This window comes from Protobothrops mucrosquamatus, unplaced genomic scaffold (genome assembly GCF_001527695.2).
Source record: "Protobothrops mucrosquamatus isolate PMUCROS unplaced genomic scaffold, P.Mucros_1.0 scaffold39, whole genome shotgun sequence".
In the NCBI taxonomy this organism is placed as follows: domain Eukaryota; kingdom Metazoa; phylum Chordata; class Lepidosauria; order Squamata; family Viperidae; genus Protobothrops; species Protobothrops mucrosquamatus.
The window spans coordinates 2,340,461-2,358,936 of record NW_015386421.1 but is presented as its reverse complement, the minus strand read 5'-3'; the positions used below and the strand labels follow the sequence as shown (position 1 = coordinate 2,358,936).

The 18,476-nt window shown below is 38.5% G+C and overlaps 1 protein-coding gene across 1 annotated transcript in view; it reads left to right on the top strand.

Annotated features, from left to right (window-relative positions):
• Window positions 1-18,476, top strand: part of PTPRF (protein tyrosine phosphatase receptor type F) — a 342,535-nt gene that overhangs the window by 245,477 nt on the left and 78,582 nt on the right. Inside the window, exons 6-10 of the mRNA XM_029283209.1 lie at window positions 5,697-5,966; window positions 6,880-7,461; window positions 7,992-8,125; window positions 9,436-9,580; window positions 15,662-15,967. Coding sequence (XP_029139042.1) covers window positions 5,697-5,966; window positions 6,880-7,461; window positions 7,992-8,125; window positions 9,436-9,580; window positions 15,662-15,967 — 1,437 coding nt within the window. The remainder of the gene's footprint in view (window positions 1-5,696; window positions 5,967-6,879; window positions 7,462-7,991; window positions 8,126-9,435; window positions 9,581-15,661; window positions 15,968-18,476) is intronic.

Genomic DNA, 18,476 nt, shown 5'->3' with positions numbered 1-18,476 from the left:
GCTGTAATGATAGATGCTCTGTTATATGGGGTTGTCAGTGCAAATAATTAGCTTTAAAAGTTATAGCTGAAATACAATCCAACAATGTTTCGGCCCTGGTTTGAAAATTGGAATATAAATGTCAGCACTCAGGGATGCATTAAAAATATAAATAGTACAGCATTGTTTGAGCAGAAGATAAACCTGTAAATGCGTTTTTTCTTCTTTCATTTTTCTCTTCTGCTGATAATTCTGTCAATAGCTGGAAAAGCCCCAGGTACCACCATACCACAAGAAGATTTTGTTTTAAGATCATTGTGGTAAGGAGCAGAAAGGAGTAAAAGAATTACCCAAATTCGTAATATTTTCAGTCTATACTTTCTCCAACTTCCAAAAGCAAATCAATTGAACAAAATAAGTAAATGCAATGGGCATTAGACAATAAAAGGAAATAGCAAACATCCCAGTTCTCTTAATCTAGCCCAGCTTTCTTATAAAGCAAAAGTCCTACATATAAGCTGAAACAAGTAAAAGGGGGGGGGGGGTTTACAAATATCAAGAATGTTATAACCATATAACATTTTCAGTGGATGATTTATATAACCATTCTTCCTAAGTGAGCTTTGCTTAGTGAGCTAACCAGCCTTAATCGATGTTGGATACTAATTATGGCCAAATTTGATTACTGTAATAGGAGACAAAGCCTCCTGAGAAATCCATGACTCTTGACTAGACCGGGAATCTAAAAAAAAATAAATCCTCAGAAGCTAATGGCAAATGTATCTGGAAGACAACCAAACACATTAGTCACCTGAAGTCAAGCTCGACTTGAAAGCTGCTCTACCATTTTTAACCCTAAATAATGAATGGGGGATTAATTTGCAATATTCCCCCCTCAAAATTTGGTTATAGTAGTAATTCATTAAATGGTAGTTTTGTGAAAGTCAAAGATTTGTTTAAAATTTGCATTTGATGTCCTGGTGATAACAAGTTTGCCATTCTTTCTGGACTATCTAGAATAATCCTGGCTTTTTTTACCAAAACTAGGATGCTTAAGAACGGTAGCTTGAGCTTTAATTTACAATCTTTAATTATGACCCAGTAAGCTATGGACTAGGAGACATAGCAGCAGTAAATATATTTCCTGCAGAACCAAACTTTATAATTCAAAATTTAAAGCCCAAGATATAAGAAAAGCTGTGCCTCTGCTGCAGTGATATCAACTGCTTTTAATTGATCTTGAAAATAGTACTGCAAATAAGACTTTGGTTTTTCATAGCATTAGTAAATAAGCATTGCAGGAAAGTTGTCTGAATTTAACCTTAGCATACGTAAGTAGCCTTGCTAATGGTCTTCACATTCTGTTTAAATCGGCCATCCTCACTATTTTTTTCTAGCGACTCTACTTATTTTAGTTTTGTTGTAACCATTTAATTATTGTTACAACATCCCAGTATTAAGCAATTGCTTTGTATCTGGAAATTCGCAAAAGGAAGCTGGAAACTGCTGGGAAAAGGACTTTGAATAGAATGACCTCAGTATTTGATTAAATTTGAGAAGCCACTACAGTACTGTGATGTGAGAGACATCGTGCTCATTGGCCCTGGATGCAGGAAAAGTGTACATTTATTGCATGCTGAATTATTAATACTCTGTAGTATTGTTTGCTTCATCCCAATCTATCAATGGAAATCTGGTCTCTGTTGGGGTATTCTTCCTACCTACATTGCTTTGTGGTAGGTTGGGATAGACCATGTCACTTACTTAATAACTTGATAAATTATTGCCCACACTACATGTTCAGCTCAGTAGAGAATGTTCATCTTTTGCAAGCTATATGTTGTTCCATACCCTTGGGAGGGCTGGCAGTGTATTTCTTCTCTGAAAATCTGCTAAAAGAAATCCTGAATATTATCCTACAGTAGCATTTCACAAATGTGCTTCTTGCAAAATGTGAAATTGTTATTTGCTTTTTTTTAAAAAAAAAATCCCCAACCCGTAGCAAATCCTGACAGGTCAGGGAAAGGTATTTTTAAAATATGGTACCTGCTTATAAATTGGATGAACATTTCTGTAATTGGCAGGTTCGAATTTCCTTAAGTAACTGATTTCATTGGCAGGAAGGGCCAAGAACTAAATCCTGGCAGGAATTAGGCACATGTGGACATTGTGTTAGCTGCACATGTGGACTTTCGTTAGCTGCACTGTTCTCTGTCAAAATGTTGTAATACTGATTGACGGCTCTGCTTCACTTCCCACTCTAGTAACAGGGAAGAACAAGAGATTAGAGCCTGGAAGAACATCACACATGTGGATGGATGTTGCATAAGTGACATTCCCCAGCTCTGCTATGCTGTGCCAGAGAATTGTAGAGCTGATCAACAGTCCTACTTTATGTCCCATTGAACTCAGGGAAATAAAGTTGCCAGTTGCTCTAGTGTTATATTCTGAGTTCGAGAATTTCAACTTGGACTGACTATAGCAGCTCTGATCCAATCCATAGCATCACTGGACCCATTTTTTGCTCTTTTATAGACCTGAAGACCTCAGTGTGAGGTTTAAAATAAAATTTAAAAATGGAAAAGAAGGGAAAGAAGGATAGCTTTCCCCTGATCCTTATTTAATAAGAAGAACCTGAGCTTCTATTGATTGCTTTGCCCTGTTCTTCCCTTGTGCAGGATGAGAACTGAAGTTTGATTTACTGTACTTTTAATGGTTATTTATAATCAGACTGGGAGGAACAGAAATACTCAGGAGATTCAAAGGAAGGCAGCAGAGCTTGGCATCTGACATCTTGAATTTTTTACCTAGCAGTTCCTCTCACTCTCATTTTCTCCTTTTGGGCAACAGAAGTACCATTCCCCTCTTTGTTAGGATGGATGGAGGCCAACGTATGGATTATTAATGTTGTAATGGAAAAAAATAATGTATTCCTTTAGCCAAAGGCTCAAAACAGAATAGCCTATGAAAAAAAATCTGGGACAACCTTATTCCTGTACCTTTAAGCCCTGTCCCAAATGTGAGACTGTTACCACAAAATTGGGTCACCACAACAAGAAGAAAGAGATTATCTGCTTAGTGTCAGTATTACAGGGAGGTGTGTACCTGTTTTCAGTCACGAGATTGGCATTTGGCTGAGTTGTTTGGAGAAATGGTGTTTTTTCCCTGTGACTAGATCCTATCTTTGGGTAACGAAACTATGGGGTAAAGGCTTGCCTACAGGCTTTTCTTTAAATTTTCTCTTTTTTCCCTTGTTTTGTTTTGTTTGCAGAAAGTGAAAGGGGGAATGATTTTCATTGCCATTTATCCTGGGACTAGGCTAGAAGAGCCCCATGTCTGATATAATGTCAAATAACCTTTTCTCATCCCCTTCCATAGAATAGTAAACAGCAACTTTCAAAAAGGGCGAGATAGCACTTTGCTGAATGAACTTAAGCTCTTATCTGCAAATTCTCAAGCTGTAGTCTTTCTTCTTAGTGTAGTCCTGACAGGTTCTTTTATGGCAACAAAGGAGATAACCAAGGACTGATACTTGAAATTCTGTTCTGTCAAAACTAACTACTGAGCATGCATGCATATGTCTGAATGTGGTTTAAATAACCTGAACAGGAGGTAGGAGTTATCTTGCTTGGTTTTCACAGAAGTAGACGGTAAAGGCATGCTGTTGATTGTGTTTGATTCTTCTGCATGAATTTCTCCCAGTTTCATTTCTGAGTTCCAGTAATTGCATTTTTGTGCACTTCCACCACTCCCGCTGGGGGATTTTTTGTTCAAATTTTATATATTAGTTCCTTTCCCTTTTTGGTCTTTTGTCTGTCTGGTGCACGTCAAGTCAGTGAATAATTGCCATGCACGAGTTTGTAGCATTATTCCTAAAGCTTGTTTTTGTTTGAGACCAGTTTAGTTAGTGAAGGGGTGGGAAGCTGGTTGGTCCACTATATTGAAATCCTAATATATGAGCAAACTGTTCCTCTATTAGCTCAGCATCATGTTCATTGGGTGGGGGATGGGGAGGAGAAGAGTCCTGCTTCTTGCCGATCAGATCCAGGCTATGTTGGACAACCACCCCATCATGTTGACCCATTGCCATGTCCATCAAATATCTGGATAATTGTGTTAGAGCTAACGTGACCCCATTTTATTTGCTTTAATTTGTGTTTATAAAGTACTTCCTTTCAGGCTAACAAGTCTCTCACTGGCAACCATGCATGTAACAAGTCTCTCACTGGCAACAAGTAACAAGTAACAAGTCTCTCACTGGCAACCATGCATGTAACTATTGATTTGAGATTGATTTAAAAAAAGCCAATCTGTTTTTACACATTTGAAAACATGTACATTATTATTCCTCCAGCTGTTATGAAGCTAATGTGTCCCCTTTTTGTCTCCAAGATAGTGTGTAGTATGCATATTGCTGACAGTATTGTTTCATTTATCCTCAAATCTTCATTCTGTTGTTCATGGTTTTGTGAGGCCTTCTGTGCCAGTTTTCTTTCTGCAAATCCACTGGACTGATGAATCATCGAAAAGAACTCAACCAAAACTTTATTAGGAGTACTGTTAGCCTGTCAACCTGAACTGAGTTTTGTTAGTACTACTATACTACCCACATGGTAGTAGCTGCCCCTTTCTAGCATGATTTTGTGGTGCTGGAACCAGCACAGAAAGAAGTCCAGCATAAAACACACCTAGTAGTAGACCATAGCCCTTTGAGCAAGCTTTGCTCAGTAACCCCCCTCCCGATGGGTCTTTTCTATAGATTCTCTGCCCTTTAGCTATTTGCTTGACAATCAGGTGGTATGAATTGGAGAGGCTGTACTATTAAGGAAGAGAGGATTCTACATATATAAACACTGACTTCATGTTGGAGAAGCAGGTTTCCCAGAGGAGATAGAACACAAGCCTTTTTAAATAAAGCCTGGAATGAATTTGCCCAGAGGAAGCAAAGATTTACTCTGCTCAGTTACGTTTCTTTGTCCTTGTTTTAAATTGGCCAGTAACACTGGCCTTAGAGAAGAGCATCATTTATGTACCATTCCCCTAGATGAAGTGGTTCAGCTAATAGCCAGCAAGCTTTAGTACATCTCAAAGCTTGCCTCCAAACCAAGTGAAGAATACTGCATGAGTGAATAAGGGGTGTAATTCGTCCTTGGAGTGCTTTCCAAAGGCGGGAAGGATCCATTGTCCAAGTGCTCTTCTGTCAAGATGGATCTGAACTCCTTTCCAAAAAAGAAATGCTAACTAGGTTTGCATATGGCCTAGGGCTCTTTACATTTTCTCTGGGAATGCTGTTTTAGCTAGTTATAATATACGGAATAATTTTGGAAAAAAAATTGTACCTGCCATTATAACATAGATTTGGCCTGCAGACCACTTTGCAATGATACTACTTAAATAATCCCATGTGGCAGAATTTTAGTGTACCTTATGGATTGGAAAATGAATTTATTTTCTAATTTACGGGATGCAGGGGAAATGAAGATTCATCATGACATGCCAAACCTCCTGATGAAAATAATGCCAGTGTGACTTAAAAAGGAAGCATATAGACATGAAATTTAGTAAACACTTTTTGTGCAGAATATTCTTTTTCTAGAGTGATTTACTACTTCAATAGGATGAGTGTTGATGTCCCCATTACCCATCAACTTTGAAATAAAAAAATGAACATGCAAGTTGAGGCTGTGACCCTACTAGTTGTCTGTTCCTTATTTCAGTGCGGCGAGTATCTCCTCGATTTTCAATCCCTCCAAGCAACCATGAGGTGATGCCTGGAGGGAGTGTGAACCTCACATGTGTAGCAGTGGGGTCTCCAATGCCGTATGTGAAGTGGATTGTTGGAGATGTGGAATTAACAAAAGAAGATGACATGCCAATGGGCAGGAATGTTCTAGAACTGATCAATATTACACAATCAGCCAACTATACATGTGAAGCCATGTCCTCACTAGGAGTAATCCATGCAACAGCACAGATTACTGTCAAAGGTAAGAAGTTCCAGATTATGTCCAAAGAAATTATGACAAAATATATACAGTTACACCTATTTTTTCCTAGATTATATTTAGATTTTACATTCTTATTTTTTCGTTAGGGAGTCTGGCCAAATAATGCTTTATATATAATATAAAATGTGGAATTAGAGCAGATTCTATCCTAGACATAACGTCTCTTCTCATTTGGTTATCTAATTATTTTTTACTTCACAAAACAGATACTCAAACATCAGAATGGAAAAAAAATCTCAAATAAACAAGCTCACAGATGTTTTCTATATTAATTTCTCAGGTGTAACTCTTCTCTTATTTGTACCTATATATTGATTAATTTATCTACAATCCTGTCATAAAATCAATATATAAAAGAATCCCACATCACAATCCTGGCCTTAGATTTTCTTATCTAATAGTGCAGGAAGATTGTGACTTTTGCTGCTAATGCTTGGAGTTTTCATGCCCAGGATGCTATAATATCCCGCCACCCAAATGCACATCCCACCAATTTTTGCATTCCATAAGTACGTTGTTCTTGTAGTAGTAGTAGTGCAGTGCAAGTACTATTATCTTGGTGAGTTGGCCCTGAACAAAAGTTCTGAAGGGTACTCCAGCTGAAGAACTTTTTTTTCCACTTGAAAGCTGACTTGGATTCTTGTTTAAATTATGGTTATTTAACCAGCCACCAACAAGTTCTGTGAACACATCTAATAATATGATTGCTATGTTTACCCTTTCATTAAAAGCACTCCAAGTAACATGTGGTAGTGTGTAATATAAAATGTACGTTCCAGTAAAATTATTTCTGCCTTTAAAGAAGAATGTTAAGGAGATTTTGAACCTCATTTATATTTTTATGCATTCTATCATTTGCATTAATAGAATGATTTTTTCCCCATATTTTCAGCCCTGCCAAAACCTCCAGCAGAGCCATTAGTGACTGAAACAACAGCCACCAGTGTTACTCTCACCTGGGACTCTGGAAATGCAGACCCCATCTCCTACTATGTCATTCAATATAAGCCCAAATCTTTGGAGGGAACATTCCAAGAAGTAGATGGTGTGGCAACCACCCGCTATAGTATTGGTGGCCTAAGCCCCTTCTCAGAATATGAGTTCCGCATTATTGCTGTAAACAACATTGGAAGGAGCCTTCCTAGTGAACTGGTTGAGGCACGGACAGGAGAACAAGCTCCATCAAGCCCACCTCTCAAAGTGCAGGCACGGATGCTGAGTGCTAGCACAATGCTGGTCCAATGGGAACAACCTGAAGAACCTAATGGATTGGTTCGAGGCTATCGGGTGTACTACACTACTGATCCCCATCTACCACTCAGCATGTGGCAGAAGCACAACACTGATGACAGTCATCTCACCACTGTGGGCAGTTTGATAACAGAGACTACATATAGTATCCGTGTCTTGGCGTTCACCTCAGTAGGAGATGGCCCCCCTTCTGATGTTATTCAAGTCAAAACCCAGCAGGGTGGTAAGTATATATGGTATAAGTTAGCTTTCCCCCAGTCTGATAACTCTTCAGGTGTGTTAAGATTGCATGATACAGAATTCTGGGAGTTACAGTCTCAACACTTTCAGGAAGGAATAGATTGGAAAAAGCGAGAATTAAAATTGCCCCCTCCATGTCTTGGTTTGCTCTAATTCTTTCAGGGACCAGACATCTGAGGCAAAGATCATGATCGTGGTATGGTCCAGACATGGGGCTTGTTCGTTGAGGAGCAAGCTTATGCTTCTTAATTAGGATTGAGGAAAATGTGCTCTTTCTCAGATTATAAATAGTATGTTGTTTTATCATCGTATGTTTGTCAAGAATGGACATCTACTTAGCTAACAAGGTTAATAAGGAAACTGTTTAACTTGGAATATAAAAGAAAGAGAAGGTACTGAGCAGAATTATGAAAATGCTGTAAAATTTTAGATTAGTGATAAGACCAGTGTCTTGGACACTTTCTAAGGTTCCTCAGATTTACCTTCACTGAATCATATTTCATTGGTCCCTAGTTCCAGCCCAACCAGCAGACTTCCAAGCTGAGGCCGAGTCAGATACACAGATCATGTTGACTTGGCTGCCAGCCTCTCAAGAGCGCATCACCAAATATGAGCTGATATACTGGGAAGGAACAAATGGGATCCAGGTAAGAAACATAATAATTGATTGCTATACTGTAATTCCTATGGAAATGAGGCAGGTTTTTCCATAGTACCAGTTAGATTCTTGTCAAAACATAGGTACATGCAGAAGATTTTTGTTGAAAACAGCTTCTAAAAAACAAGGTGTCATGTAGTTGTAAACCTTTATATATATTTCTGTGTGAGAGGGAGAATCAAGAACTCCTGCAATCACTTGGATTCCTGGCCATAAGCAATAATTACTGAAAGCATTCCCTTTGTCGTGAATGCTTAGATGACGTTTCAAAGATTGTCCATCTAGTCTTTATGATGTTTAGCCATGGTTTGGAGGTGAAAACTAGCCATAGCTCGTCTCATATATAGGCTGTTTTGCATTAAGAAATATTTTAGGGTCTTCAGTTTGTGAAAGTTCTTTTTATCTGGCAATAAACTAATATCTGAAATAATGGCTTTAAGGATTATGTGGGATAATACTAGACTAAGGCTTTAAGTTGCTAAGTGAAGCATTTGTTAAGTGTTTAGCCCCATTTTATGACCTTCCTTGCCACAGTTGTTAAGTGAATCACTGTAGTGTTAAGTTATCAACACAGTTGTTAATTGAATCTGGCTTCCCTATCAACTTTGCTTGTCAGAAGGTCATAAAAGGGAATCACATGACCCATGGACACTGCAATTGTCATAAATATGAGTCAGTTGTCAAGCATCTGAATTTTAATCACGTGACCATGGGGGTGCTGCAAAAGTCATAAGTGTGAAAAATGGTCATAAGTCACTTTTTTTAGTGCCGTTGTAACTTTGAGCGGTCACTAAATGAACTCTTGTAAGTTGAGGACTACCTGTACAAAATTGTGGAATGCACAGTACTATCCAAAATCCCTTTTGGACACTACATGTATTGGGTTCCTATGGTGTGTGTGTGTGTGTGTGTGTATATAAGGTTTCTATATTACAATTGCTCAAACGCTGATTTAAAAGCTACTTAACATAACAAAATGCTGGGAGGTAAAATCCATTCTTCTTGCTTTCCTGACATTTTTACACTGACATGTTGCAGAATGCTGTGGTTGCATTTTTAATAGATATTTTGTTTCTGAAGAGCACAAGACTGCTTTGTTAGTGTCCTCAATATGATGATCATGATTTTCCTACAAATATGCAAATTCAGTAACTTGGGTTCATTAATTTGGGTTGTATCATTGACTTGATTAATCTGTAAGTATTGATGGGCGAATGATTTAAGAACAAAAAAGCATTAAAGGTTGGCTTACCTTATTTCCCCTCCAAATAAAAAGAAAACGACTCTTATATTTTCTAGCATAAGGTGGAATTTGACCAGACTTCATCTTATGCAGTTGATCGACTCAAGCCAGACACACTCTACAAGTTTCAACTAGGTGCCCGGTCTGAGCAGGGTCTAGGAGTCCTTACTCCAATTTTGGAAGCTCGAACAGCACAGTCCAGTAAGTGTCTCTGTATGGCTATGGGAATGTAAGCAAGGGGAAATGCTGTTTCCACTGTGTGAGTTAATGGGGGATTAGAACCATTGTCTATAGAAAATGAGGAGTGACAAGCCAGCTGTGGTTCTGAAGCAGGGCCCATTTGGCCAGGGTAAGTCTTGTTTCTTTTTCAGCTCATGCCCTTTCAACAGGTAGACTCGCAGATTTACAGGGGAAAGCAAATAGACAAGATGTATTCCCTGTCTCTCTGAGTTTTACTGCATCCTCTCCTACCTTCCATTCCGCTGTAAACAAGGTATTCCATCTCTGAACCTTGTGCATGCATATCCCTGCTCTGCATGTGCTCATATCCCTTTGAGAAACAACCTTGCTCATATTTCCTCCATACATCCTAGGACATCCAGCTGTCTATACACTACATACATTATGTTGTTGCTATTGCAAATTTCTATGAATTCACTTGGAAAAGAGCAACTCCAATCTCTTCAAATAGGGGAAATCATTAACACATTCTGCAGAGAATGAATGCTGAATTAAGTAGTGTGATGCACCATGTTGCATATTTAGACTATATAGTACCAGGCAACAGTAAAATTAATCAGATGGCCAGATAAAAAGATGTCTGACGCCGGATTGCTTTTTATTCTCTTCTCAGCCCATGTGCTAGTGAAGTATAAGCTCAGTTCACTTATTGGCAGCTCAGAAAGTAGCACGTAAGCAGATTAAGGCTATCAAAGAGCTCTAAGATAAGCTTGCTTTCACTGGTGATTTGAGGGCTTGCTTTTATGAAAACATTCAGGGTGGAAGTGAGACATTTCTGTTTGTGCCATCTGTCAGGAATTTAGGGACTCCGTGGGGCAACAAATGATGCCAATAACAGCAGAGCTTTCTGCGTGCAGCCAATGCGTTCCCAAGCAGAATCAGCTCAGGGTGGAACTGCTCCACTTGTGATTGGGATTACCTTTCATTTTCTCAATAGCAGGTCACTCATAAGGACTCCAGTAGCCCTGTTTATGGAAGTATGATGTCAAACCAATGGATTAGATCAAATGATACCCAAATGTAGATATTATAAATATTAGATATTGGAGAACATACTGGGTGGCGATATTTCTAGAGCTGGTAGCAGCTACTGAACAAGTACATGAATTAATAGGGAGCAATTGGTAGTTTCCCAGTCATTGTACTTAAACGAAAAGAACAGACAGACCATAGAAACAAAGAGTAATACAGATGTGAAATATGACAGATAGGAATTGTGATGCAAGGCTATGTGTAACTGAGTAGTATTTGATGCCTCTGCAGTTAGAGTGCAATATTTTGGCTTGCTAAGCACATTTGCATTTTGAGAGCGTGTGATAGGTGCTATCACAAAAATATATAATGGGGTAGTCCGTTCTCTAAATACCTACTGTGATTGGTCCAGCTTTATCACATAATTTATTTAAATCAAAATATGCAGCCACTCCTTTGAACTTACAGCTTCCCCAATTTAGGATCCACTCCTCCCCCCACTCTTTCTGTTACCCCACACTTCTATCACACATACCACTCTTGAACATTCATGTGATTCCCACCCTCATGGAATACCTCCAGATAACTTATACTCTCTCTTACATAACATATGTATTTAAAAACTCAACATACATATTTGTAAACAGACCTTCCTTACTCTATCTTCTCATTGTTGCCTCACGGTCTCTCTTATTGTCTGTAGATTTCTGACTTGGTTTTTCAAACCTATCAAAACACCATTCTTATCCTAGTCCTGGTGATTTCATGAACTTTTCCCTAGATCCTTCATAGTCCTTTTTTGGCTGCCTTACTAAACATGGCAGAGAGGTTCATCTCTTTCTTCAGGTCCACTAGAGTCAACAGCAGAATGAAGCACTGCCTGCTATTTCGTGCTGTATTACCTTCCTAATACTGTTTCTGGGTTGAAGTTGGGCCTAGAAACACTCTAGGGAATAAAAAGTGATTAGGCGTCTCAAGACTGTTTCATTTAAAAACACTTCCATCCACTTGCAAATTAAAATACATCTAGAATTAGCAGCAGAAAGAAATGTGTGTGGAGGAGCTATTTTGCCTATCCCGTAATAAGGGAAGATAATCCTGATAGTGTATTATAAGCAGTTGTAGATCCCAGTCTGCAGCTAAAGGTTGCATGTTAAGTTGGCACTGAAGATAGAAATAGGGAAGAAGTCCCTGAACTTAGTTGACATATGTGCAGTAATGTCATGTTGAGGACTGTTATTTGCACTTGTATCCCAACATCTGATACAAAAACTTAAGTTGCTGGTTTTGGCATAATGGTGCACATTATTTTACACATGTACACATACATATACCAGATGCTTAAGCCAGTGGCCCATCAACCGCTGTAAAGCACTCACTAGAGAGGGTCCTTCGGAATGGAGAACTGGTAGAGGAAGTAGAAGTTTTATTCTTCTTCCAGTAGCTGATCCATGGGATTCAAGGTTATAAACAAAGATTTGAATAATTAAATTATCAGGAATCTTGCAGGAGAAAAGCAGTGGAATGTGACGAGAAAGATTATGCTCTTAAAACTAGGCAGTCATTTTGAGGAACTGACATTACAAACCTGTACACCAACTTCAGAACAAGCCTGGTTCAAATGGAAAGCTAAAAGACAATGTCTAGAACTTAGATATACTGTATGTAAATATGTAAATATTACAAAGAAAACAGCTTGCCAAACATTCTCTTAATTCTGGATGTACAAAGTGATACTGCTTTTAGCATTATGAGAATAATCTATTCGTTCAATCCTTTAAAAAATACATTTGAATTACATTGTTAAGGACCTGGTATTCATCATATCAGCATGAACTACTGGCCTTTGTACATTGCAAGGAAATCTTAATCAGGGCATTGCAAATGTAATCATGTTGCCTGTATGAACATTGTAAACGTGACATTGACTGTGCATAATATGTAGGTACATGTTGATATATATTTTTATCTCATTCAGATTTTTTTATGCTTCCATTGTTTCATTTTCTTTTAACCTCTTCTAATGTTAATTTGCTGTTTGTATTATTGGCACTTTCACAGATGAGATTCTTACGCAGCCATTAGCTATCAGCACTCAAAAGTAATTTTGTGCCTCACTTGGTTCAGTTACTGTACTTTGTTAAACAGCTTTCATTTCCCTTTTTTCTAATTGCCATGAGTTTTATCAAGTAGCATCAAGCAAAAAATTGTCTCAATGAATCCCAGTTTCCAAAATGTTTATGAGTCAAGTGTGGAAGGAACTGCTTAGCTGCCTGTATGTTGGGAACCTGCATGTTGACTACCTGTTTCTTGGTATCTCGTGTTTCTTTCTTTGGCTTTGACTTTCGTGGTCTTGACCTTCTTCTTTTACTAGCCAAATTTCTAGGCAAATTGAGCTTTCAAGCCTGCTTTATCATTTTAAAATATTTTTATTTAACATGCATAACACAAGAAACAACAAAAGGGAAATATCGTAACTTGGAATCCCAGGACATCAAACAACATACTACCTACTATGAACAGAGATAATGAAATGAATATTTCTCCATCTTACAGTGGAAAATACCTATAGCAGAGAGTATCATTCAATCACATCATAGAGGATTATGATTACGGAGGATTCTTCCTTTTTTCTTCTTTTTGTTGTATAAACAATAAGTAGTATGATGTGCATGTTTCAAAATGATTAGGAAAAAGTGCTTGCAAATTTGCACAGGCACAGCAGCTCTTGGCTATTCTTTATTTGTATGTTTGTTTTCAATAAATAATAGGTGTGCAACTTTATTCAGGATTCCATGTGAGTCTGAATAAAAGATGACATTGCTTTAAGGACCTCACTCTTTAAAGTTAATATAATTCTTAAAGAAGTTGGCACCCTTTTTTAGTTTAAAAATCCAAGCAATAAATATGTTCCAGAAAGCATAAGATGTATCTGCATTTATTTTTCATCTAGTGAAACAGAATTATCATGGTAGCATAGGTCTAGTGACAAGATCCCATATTTTTGCAAGATTGGTTATTTTTTTTTTCTGGTGCCCACAATAAGTAAATAATTAGGAACAATATATCTCTATTGGACTCAGTGCACAGGCTGATCTGTAAATTCAGCTTTTATTGATGTTCAGTTTTTTTAAAAGAAAAAAAAATGAAATATACTCAATTTATTCTTGTTTCCAGAAAGTTTCTACTGCTGGATATTCCTAGCATATCTACATATATGTGCCAGCATCATTACACCTGGTAGACTGGTGAAGATATATTGTAGATAACAGCCATTTTGAGAGGACTGGAGTATCATAAATAAATTACTTTTGATGGAGTTGCACTTTGATGTTTCAAGCATTGATTTACTATAGTTCCTCAGTTTTCTGTACATACACATCCTTTCAAAAATCTCTTTTATACTTCTTTAGTCTCAAATATAGTAGTGTGTATTCAATAAAGCTATGATGTTAATCAGTTTTTGCTTATAATTAATACTAGAAGTTCAAAGGAGGTGAGTTTCATATCTTTACCTGCCCTCTGATCATCAAAATTAGCATAACCTCCCATGATTTGGGCAATATCTGCACTATAAAATGGTATTTAAACCTTTTGTCATCTGCCTACTGTGGCAGGTCTTAATCTTTTAATATGGATACTTTCAGCCTTTTTGTGAGATTCCTAAGATAATTTTATGACCATTTACTCTGTCATTTTAATTACTTTTTTACAGTGGCAATACCAATAGTGGACTCAACATGATGAGTTAATAAACAGAAACAAGTCATCATAAAAGGATTCCCATAATCTGCTCTGGTTGAGAAGAGAATGGTGAATAGCACCTGTTTTATATCTAACTCCTATTTCACACATATACATTTACAATCTGGCAACTCAGAAATTATTTCAGATAGTTGACATTTAAACAGGCAATAGTACTTGTAGTAAGAGTTTTAAAATGCCTTCCTTTGTTGAAATGCATTTGTTTTCTTAGTTTGACTTCCTGGTGTAAATTAGCCATTCTTCCATGAGAGCCAGTATTTCTTTTTTTTTTCCCAATTCTCTGAGCTGTTCCCTTGGACCTGGTGTTTTTTTTTCTGCTCTATTAAGAGTTCATCTATTGTTCAGTATTGTTTGTTAATATTGTGAGTAGATCAGAATTTTTTACACTCAAGTGTCTTTATTGTTTGTCAGTTTTTTGAGGAATTGCTTAGATTCTTCTGCTATTTCTTTCAATATTGCCTTGCTGGTTTCTGTCTCTCCTTTCGCTACTTTTGCTTGGATGCCATTCATATATCTTTAGCATCCTCAGGTAATCCGAGTTTGATGTTGGTTCTTGCAATCCAAAGTGTAGCTTTAAGTTTAATTTTCACATAATTCTTATGTTTTTCCTAATAACTGTCTTGATCTGACTTTCCTCCAGTAGAATATATGAAACATTCCTGTTCTGGTATTCGCCAGTTTTTTGTTGTTGTTGTTGTTCTGCTTACCAAATAAAAAAATGATATTTTAAGTTTCCATCACTACTTAGTGATAGTTCCATCCTGCAAATCATGTTTTTATCTCTTTAAAAACTTTCTTTGTGGTCTTTATGATTCTTGTTTCAGCTTCTACTCAGGAATTTCAAAGCTATGGTGCTATCTATCAGATTCAGTAGACCTTGTATTCTGAGATTATGTACTAAGGAGTTTAAGCAAAAATATCCATGCAAACTACTGCTTAAATACCACGCCTCAGAAAGAATATCACTGAATTTTTTAAAAGTGACACATTATTCTTAGTTGGCTTGTTATCTTTTTTAGATCTCAGGTTCTTTCTTGGGGACTTCTGCTCTTCTATTCTCTCCTAAGTATTTTCTAAGATTTTCATTTTCCAATTTTCTTTTCACTATGGTAACCACAACCAGTGATTTTGTGAATGGCACACGTAGACCTAATTCCTGTGCATGTACAATTTTAAATAACAAAGAAATGCAAACTTTGTTCTGTATTAGGAGAATCTCTGATGGCTGGGTAAGATCTCACTGTACTTGGTATGTTTTGCCCAACCATTTCCCTACATCTTCCCACTTCATTTATTCATACCTAGCCCCTTCTGCCCCACCCCAAGAGGTCGCATGTGTAAGCATCAGCTCTACCACCATCCGGGTAAGTTGGGTACCACCACCGGCTCAGAGCCGCAATGGAGTCATCACGCAATATTCCGTCGCATACCAGGCAGTGGAAGGAGAGGACAGCACCAAGCATGTGGTTGAGGGCATTGGACATGAGCACTCCAGCTGGGAGATCAGCAACTTGGAGAAATGGAGAGAGTACAAAGTCTGGGTGAGGGCTCACACAGATGTTGGTCCTGGACCAGAGAGCATCCCTGTCTCTGTTCGCACTGATGAAGACGGTAGGTGCATGGTCAAAGGTAACATCTATTGATTGTTACAGTTTTGTTTCTTAGGAATGCACTGTGGATCTCAACTGTATGATATAGAAACAAAAATGCTCAATTTTTTTTAAAAAATAGGACAGCTCCTTTGTAATTATATTCAGTTAGAATATGAAGCCAGAGTTTATTTGGTAAGTAAAACAAAAATAAGTAATAAAAGTCTTGTCCAGGTGGAGTTCATAGATAGGTTCTGTTGGGTAGAATGCTGCTGCCTATACAGATCTGCTTCTTAAGTCTCTATCAGGGGCACATCAATGCCAAACATTGCATTGCATTAGGTAGACAGGTCAGTTAGGTCTCGACTTGAGTTTCCTGTCTAGAAATTGACAGTACTCAGACTGACTGGCACTTGTTGTGTTACATTCTGGCCTCAAAATACTGGAGAGGCCATAAGCAAACATAGGAGCAAGAGAGCCACTCTTAAACTGAGAGCAGACATGCGTTGCTTTTATTGCCTTTGCTGTATTACTCCTTGCATTGCTGAAATTCTAGGAAGTGATGCATAGCTAAGTTCAGAGACTGTTTCCCAGAAAAAGAAACACGTCTGCCGGGTTTTGCTGCTTGATTTGTTTGCTTTAGTTCTCATTTAGCAAAGCCTTAGCTAGAGGGAAGCTACTACCCTAGAAATGTCTTAGCCAACTTGAAACATTAGTCTGAGGACTGCATAGTTGGCTCTCCCAGGTAGGCTTTGTCAGGCATGATTTTGAAAGCTTTCAATAACACTGAAGTCTCATAAATAGCAGGTAAGGTGGATGAAATACTTTTTGTATCTTGAGATGTATTTGGTAGTTAACACACTCTTTTTATAATCAAATGACATGTAGTAACCCAACATAAGTCAATCCCTGGGTAGTTGCCATTAGCATAAGGCTCTGTAGGTAAGATTCATGATAGCTGGGCCCTGCAGAGCTGTCACAAGCAATATTCAAGTTATAACCAACTAATAAGAAAAGGGATCAATTTGTTAAAACACTGTTTCATTTACTTTCCATTTGCTTTTTGGAAAACCTGAAGGACATAAATCATTCCCCATTCTGCCCTCCTCCTTTCCTTTGCTAAATCATTATTTCCCTTGATGCTCCTCTTCAAGTAACTTTTTAACAGTTAGGAGCGAGATCTATGGAAAATAATGTGTTGCCTAAAATTGAGCAAATGCCATATCTTTTTCTGGAATCATTCTTAGAGATTTCACCCACTTTCCAGTCTCCAATTAACCTTCTCTTATTCTGACAATTGGGGCACTGTGTGCTTTTGGATGCCATGGATTGCTTTTGCAAAAGCTGAATGCTGTTTTAGCCTTCCAAGTTAAGGCTGAATAGCAGTATGGCAAGGGGGACTCTAAAATGAATACATTGCCCCATTCATATGCAGAAGGAGAAGCTTCTTTGAGAGAACATTCCTCCATCCCTTCCCTCCGCTCTTTTTTTAATTTGCATTGATATTTTTGTCTTTCTGTGTAAGAATCCAATATAATAAGAATGTGATTTTGCCAAATGGTAAATAAGTTGTACACTGCCTTATGAGAAAGTACCTCCTGGTAAGAAAATTGAAATTTTTCAGGCAATTGCCATTTTTCACTTTTTATTAAAAAGCACTCTATAACCTAGAAGCATAAGCAGGCATCTCAATCTTCAGAACTGCCTTTTGCTGGAGCAGTGGAGCAACTGACCGCAAGCTATTGTTCTAAATGCCTCTTTTCTCTTAATAAATCTGCTCCTGTTCTCTGCTCACTCTTTAATGCAGAGTGAGGATGCGAGGGAAATCCTTAGATTTCTGAGGAAAGCTTTGCATCTTCTTCTAATAACAGGATAGCTTAGGCCAGTGGTGGCGAACCTATGGCACATGTGCCAGAGGCAGCACTCAGAGCCCTTTCTGTGGGCCCGCACGCCGTCGCCCCAGCAGAGTTTGCCAGAGTAGCGAGTGTTTGGAGGTGATGGGGCAGGAAGTGAGCGAGCAAGCAGCGTTAGCCCCCTGGGGATGCTCCGGAGATGGCGAGGGACTGGTCCCCACCTCCCTGGACCCGGCCCACCCACGCCCACCCAGTCTGTCGTGACCACCACAGCTATGCCCACCCAGTGGCCACACCCACCCAGTGGGCCACACACACACACACCGCTCCCCCTGAGAGCACCACAATGCTGATGTGGCCCTGGCACTTTGTGATAAATAAGTGGGTTTTGGGTTGCAGTTTGGGCACTCAGTCTGTAAAAGGTTCGCCATCACTGGCTTAGACCATTGAAAATGCTGTACATATGTGCCATACACTGTTTGTCAAACCGTCTTGTCTTGGCGCTGCACAAACCAGCCAGCAAGCAGGAACGTTAGACATATGGTAGTTTAATCACTCCATGTAGATTAAAGTCAGCACTGGGAGGCGCTTGCTCCCAATGCCTTACATAGCATGTGTTCCGGCCCCACCCTTGTGGATACGCCCCCGCCCACTCGCCTCCCAAGCCACCATCCTAAG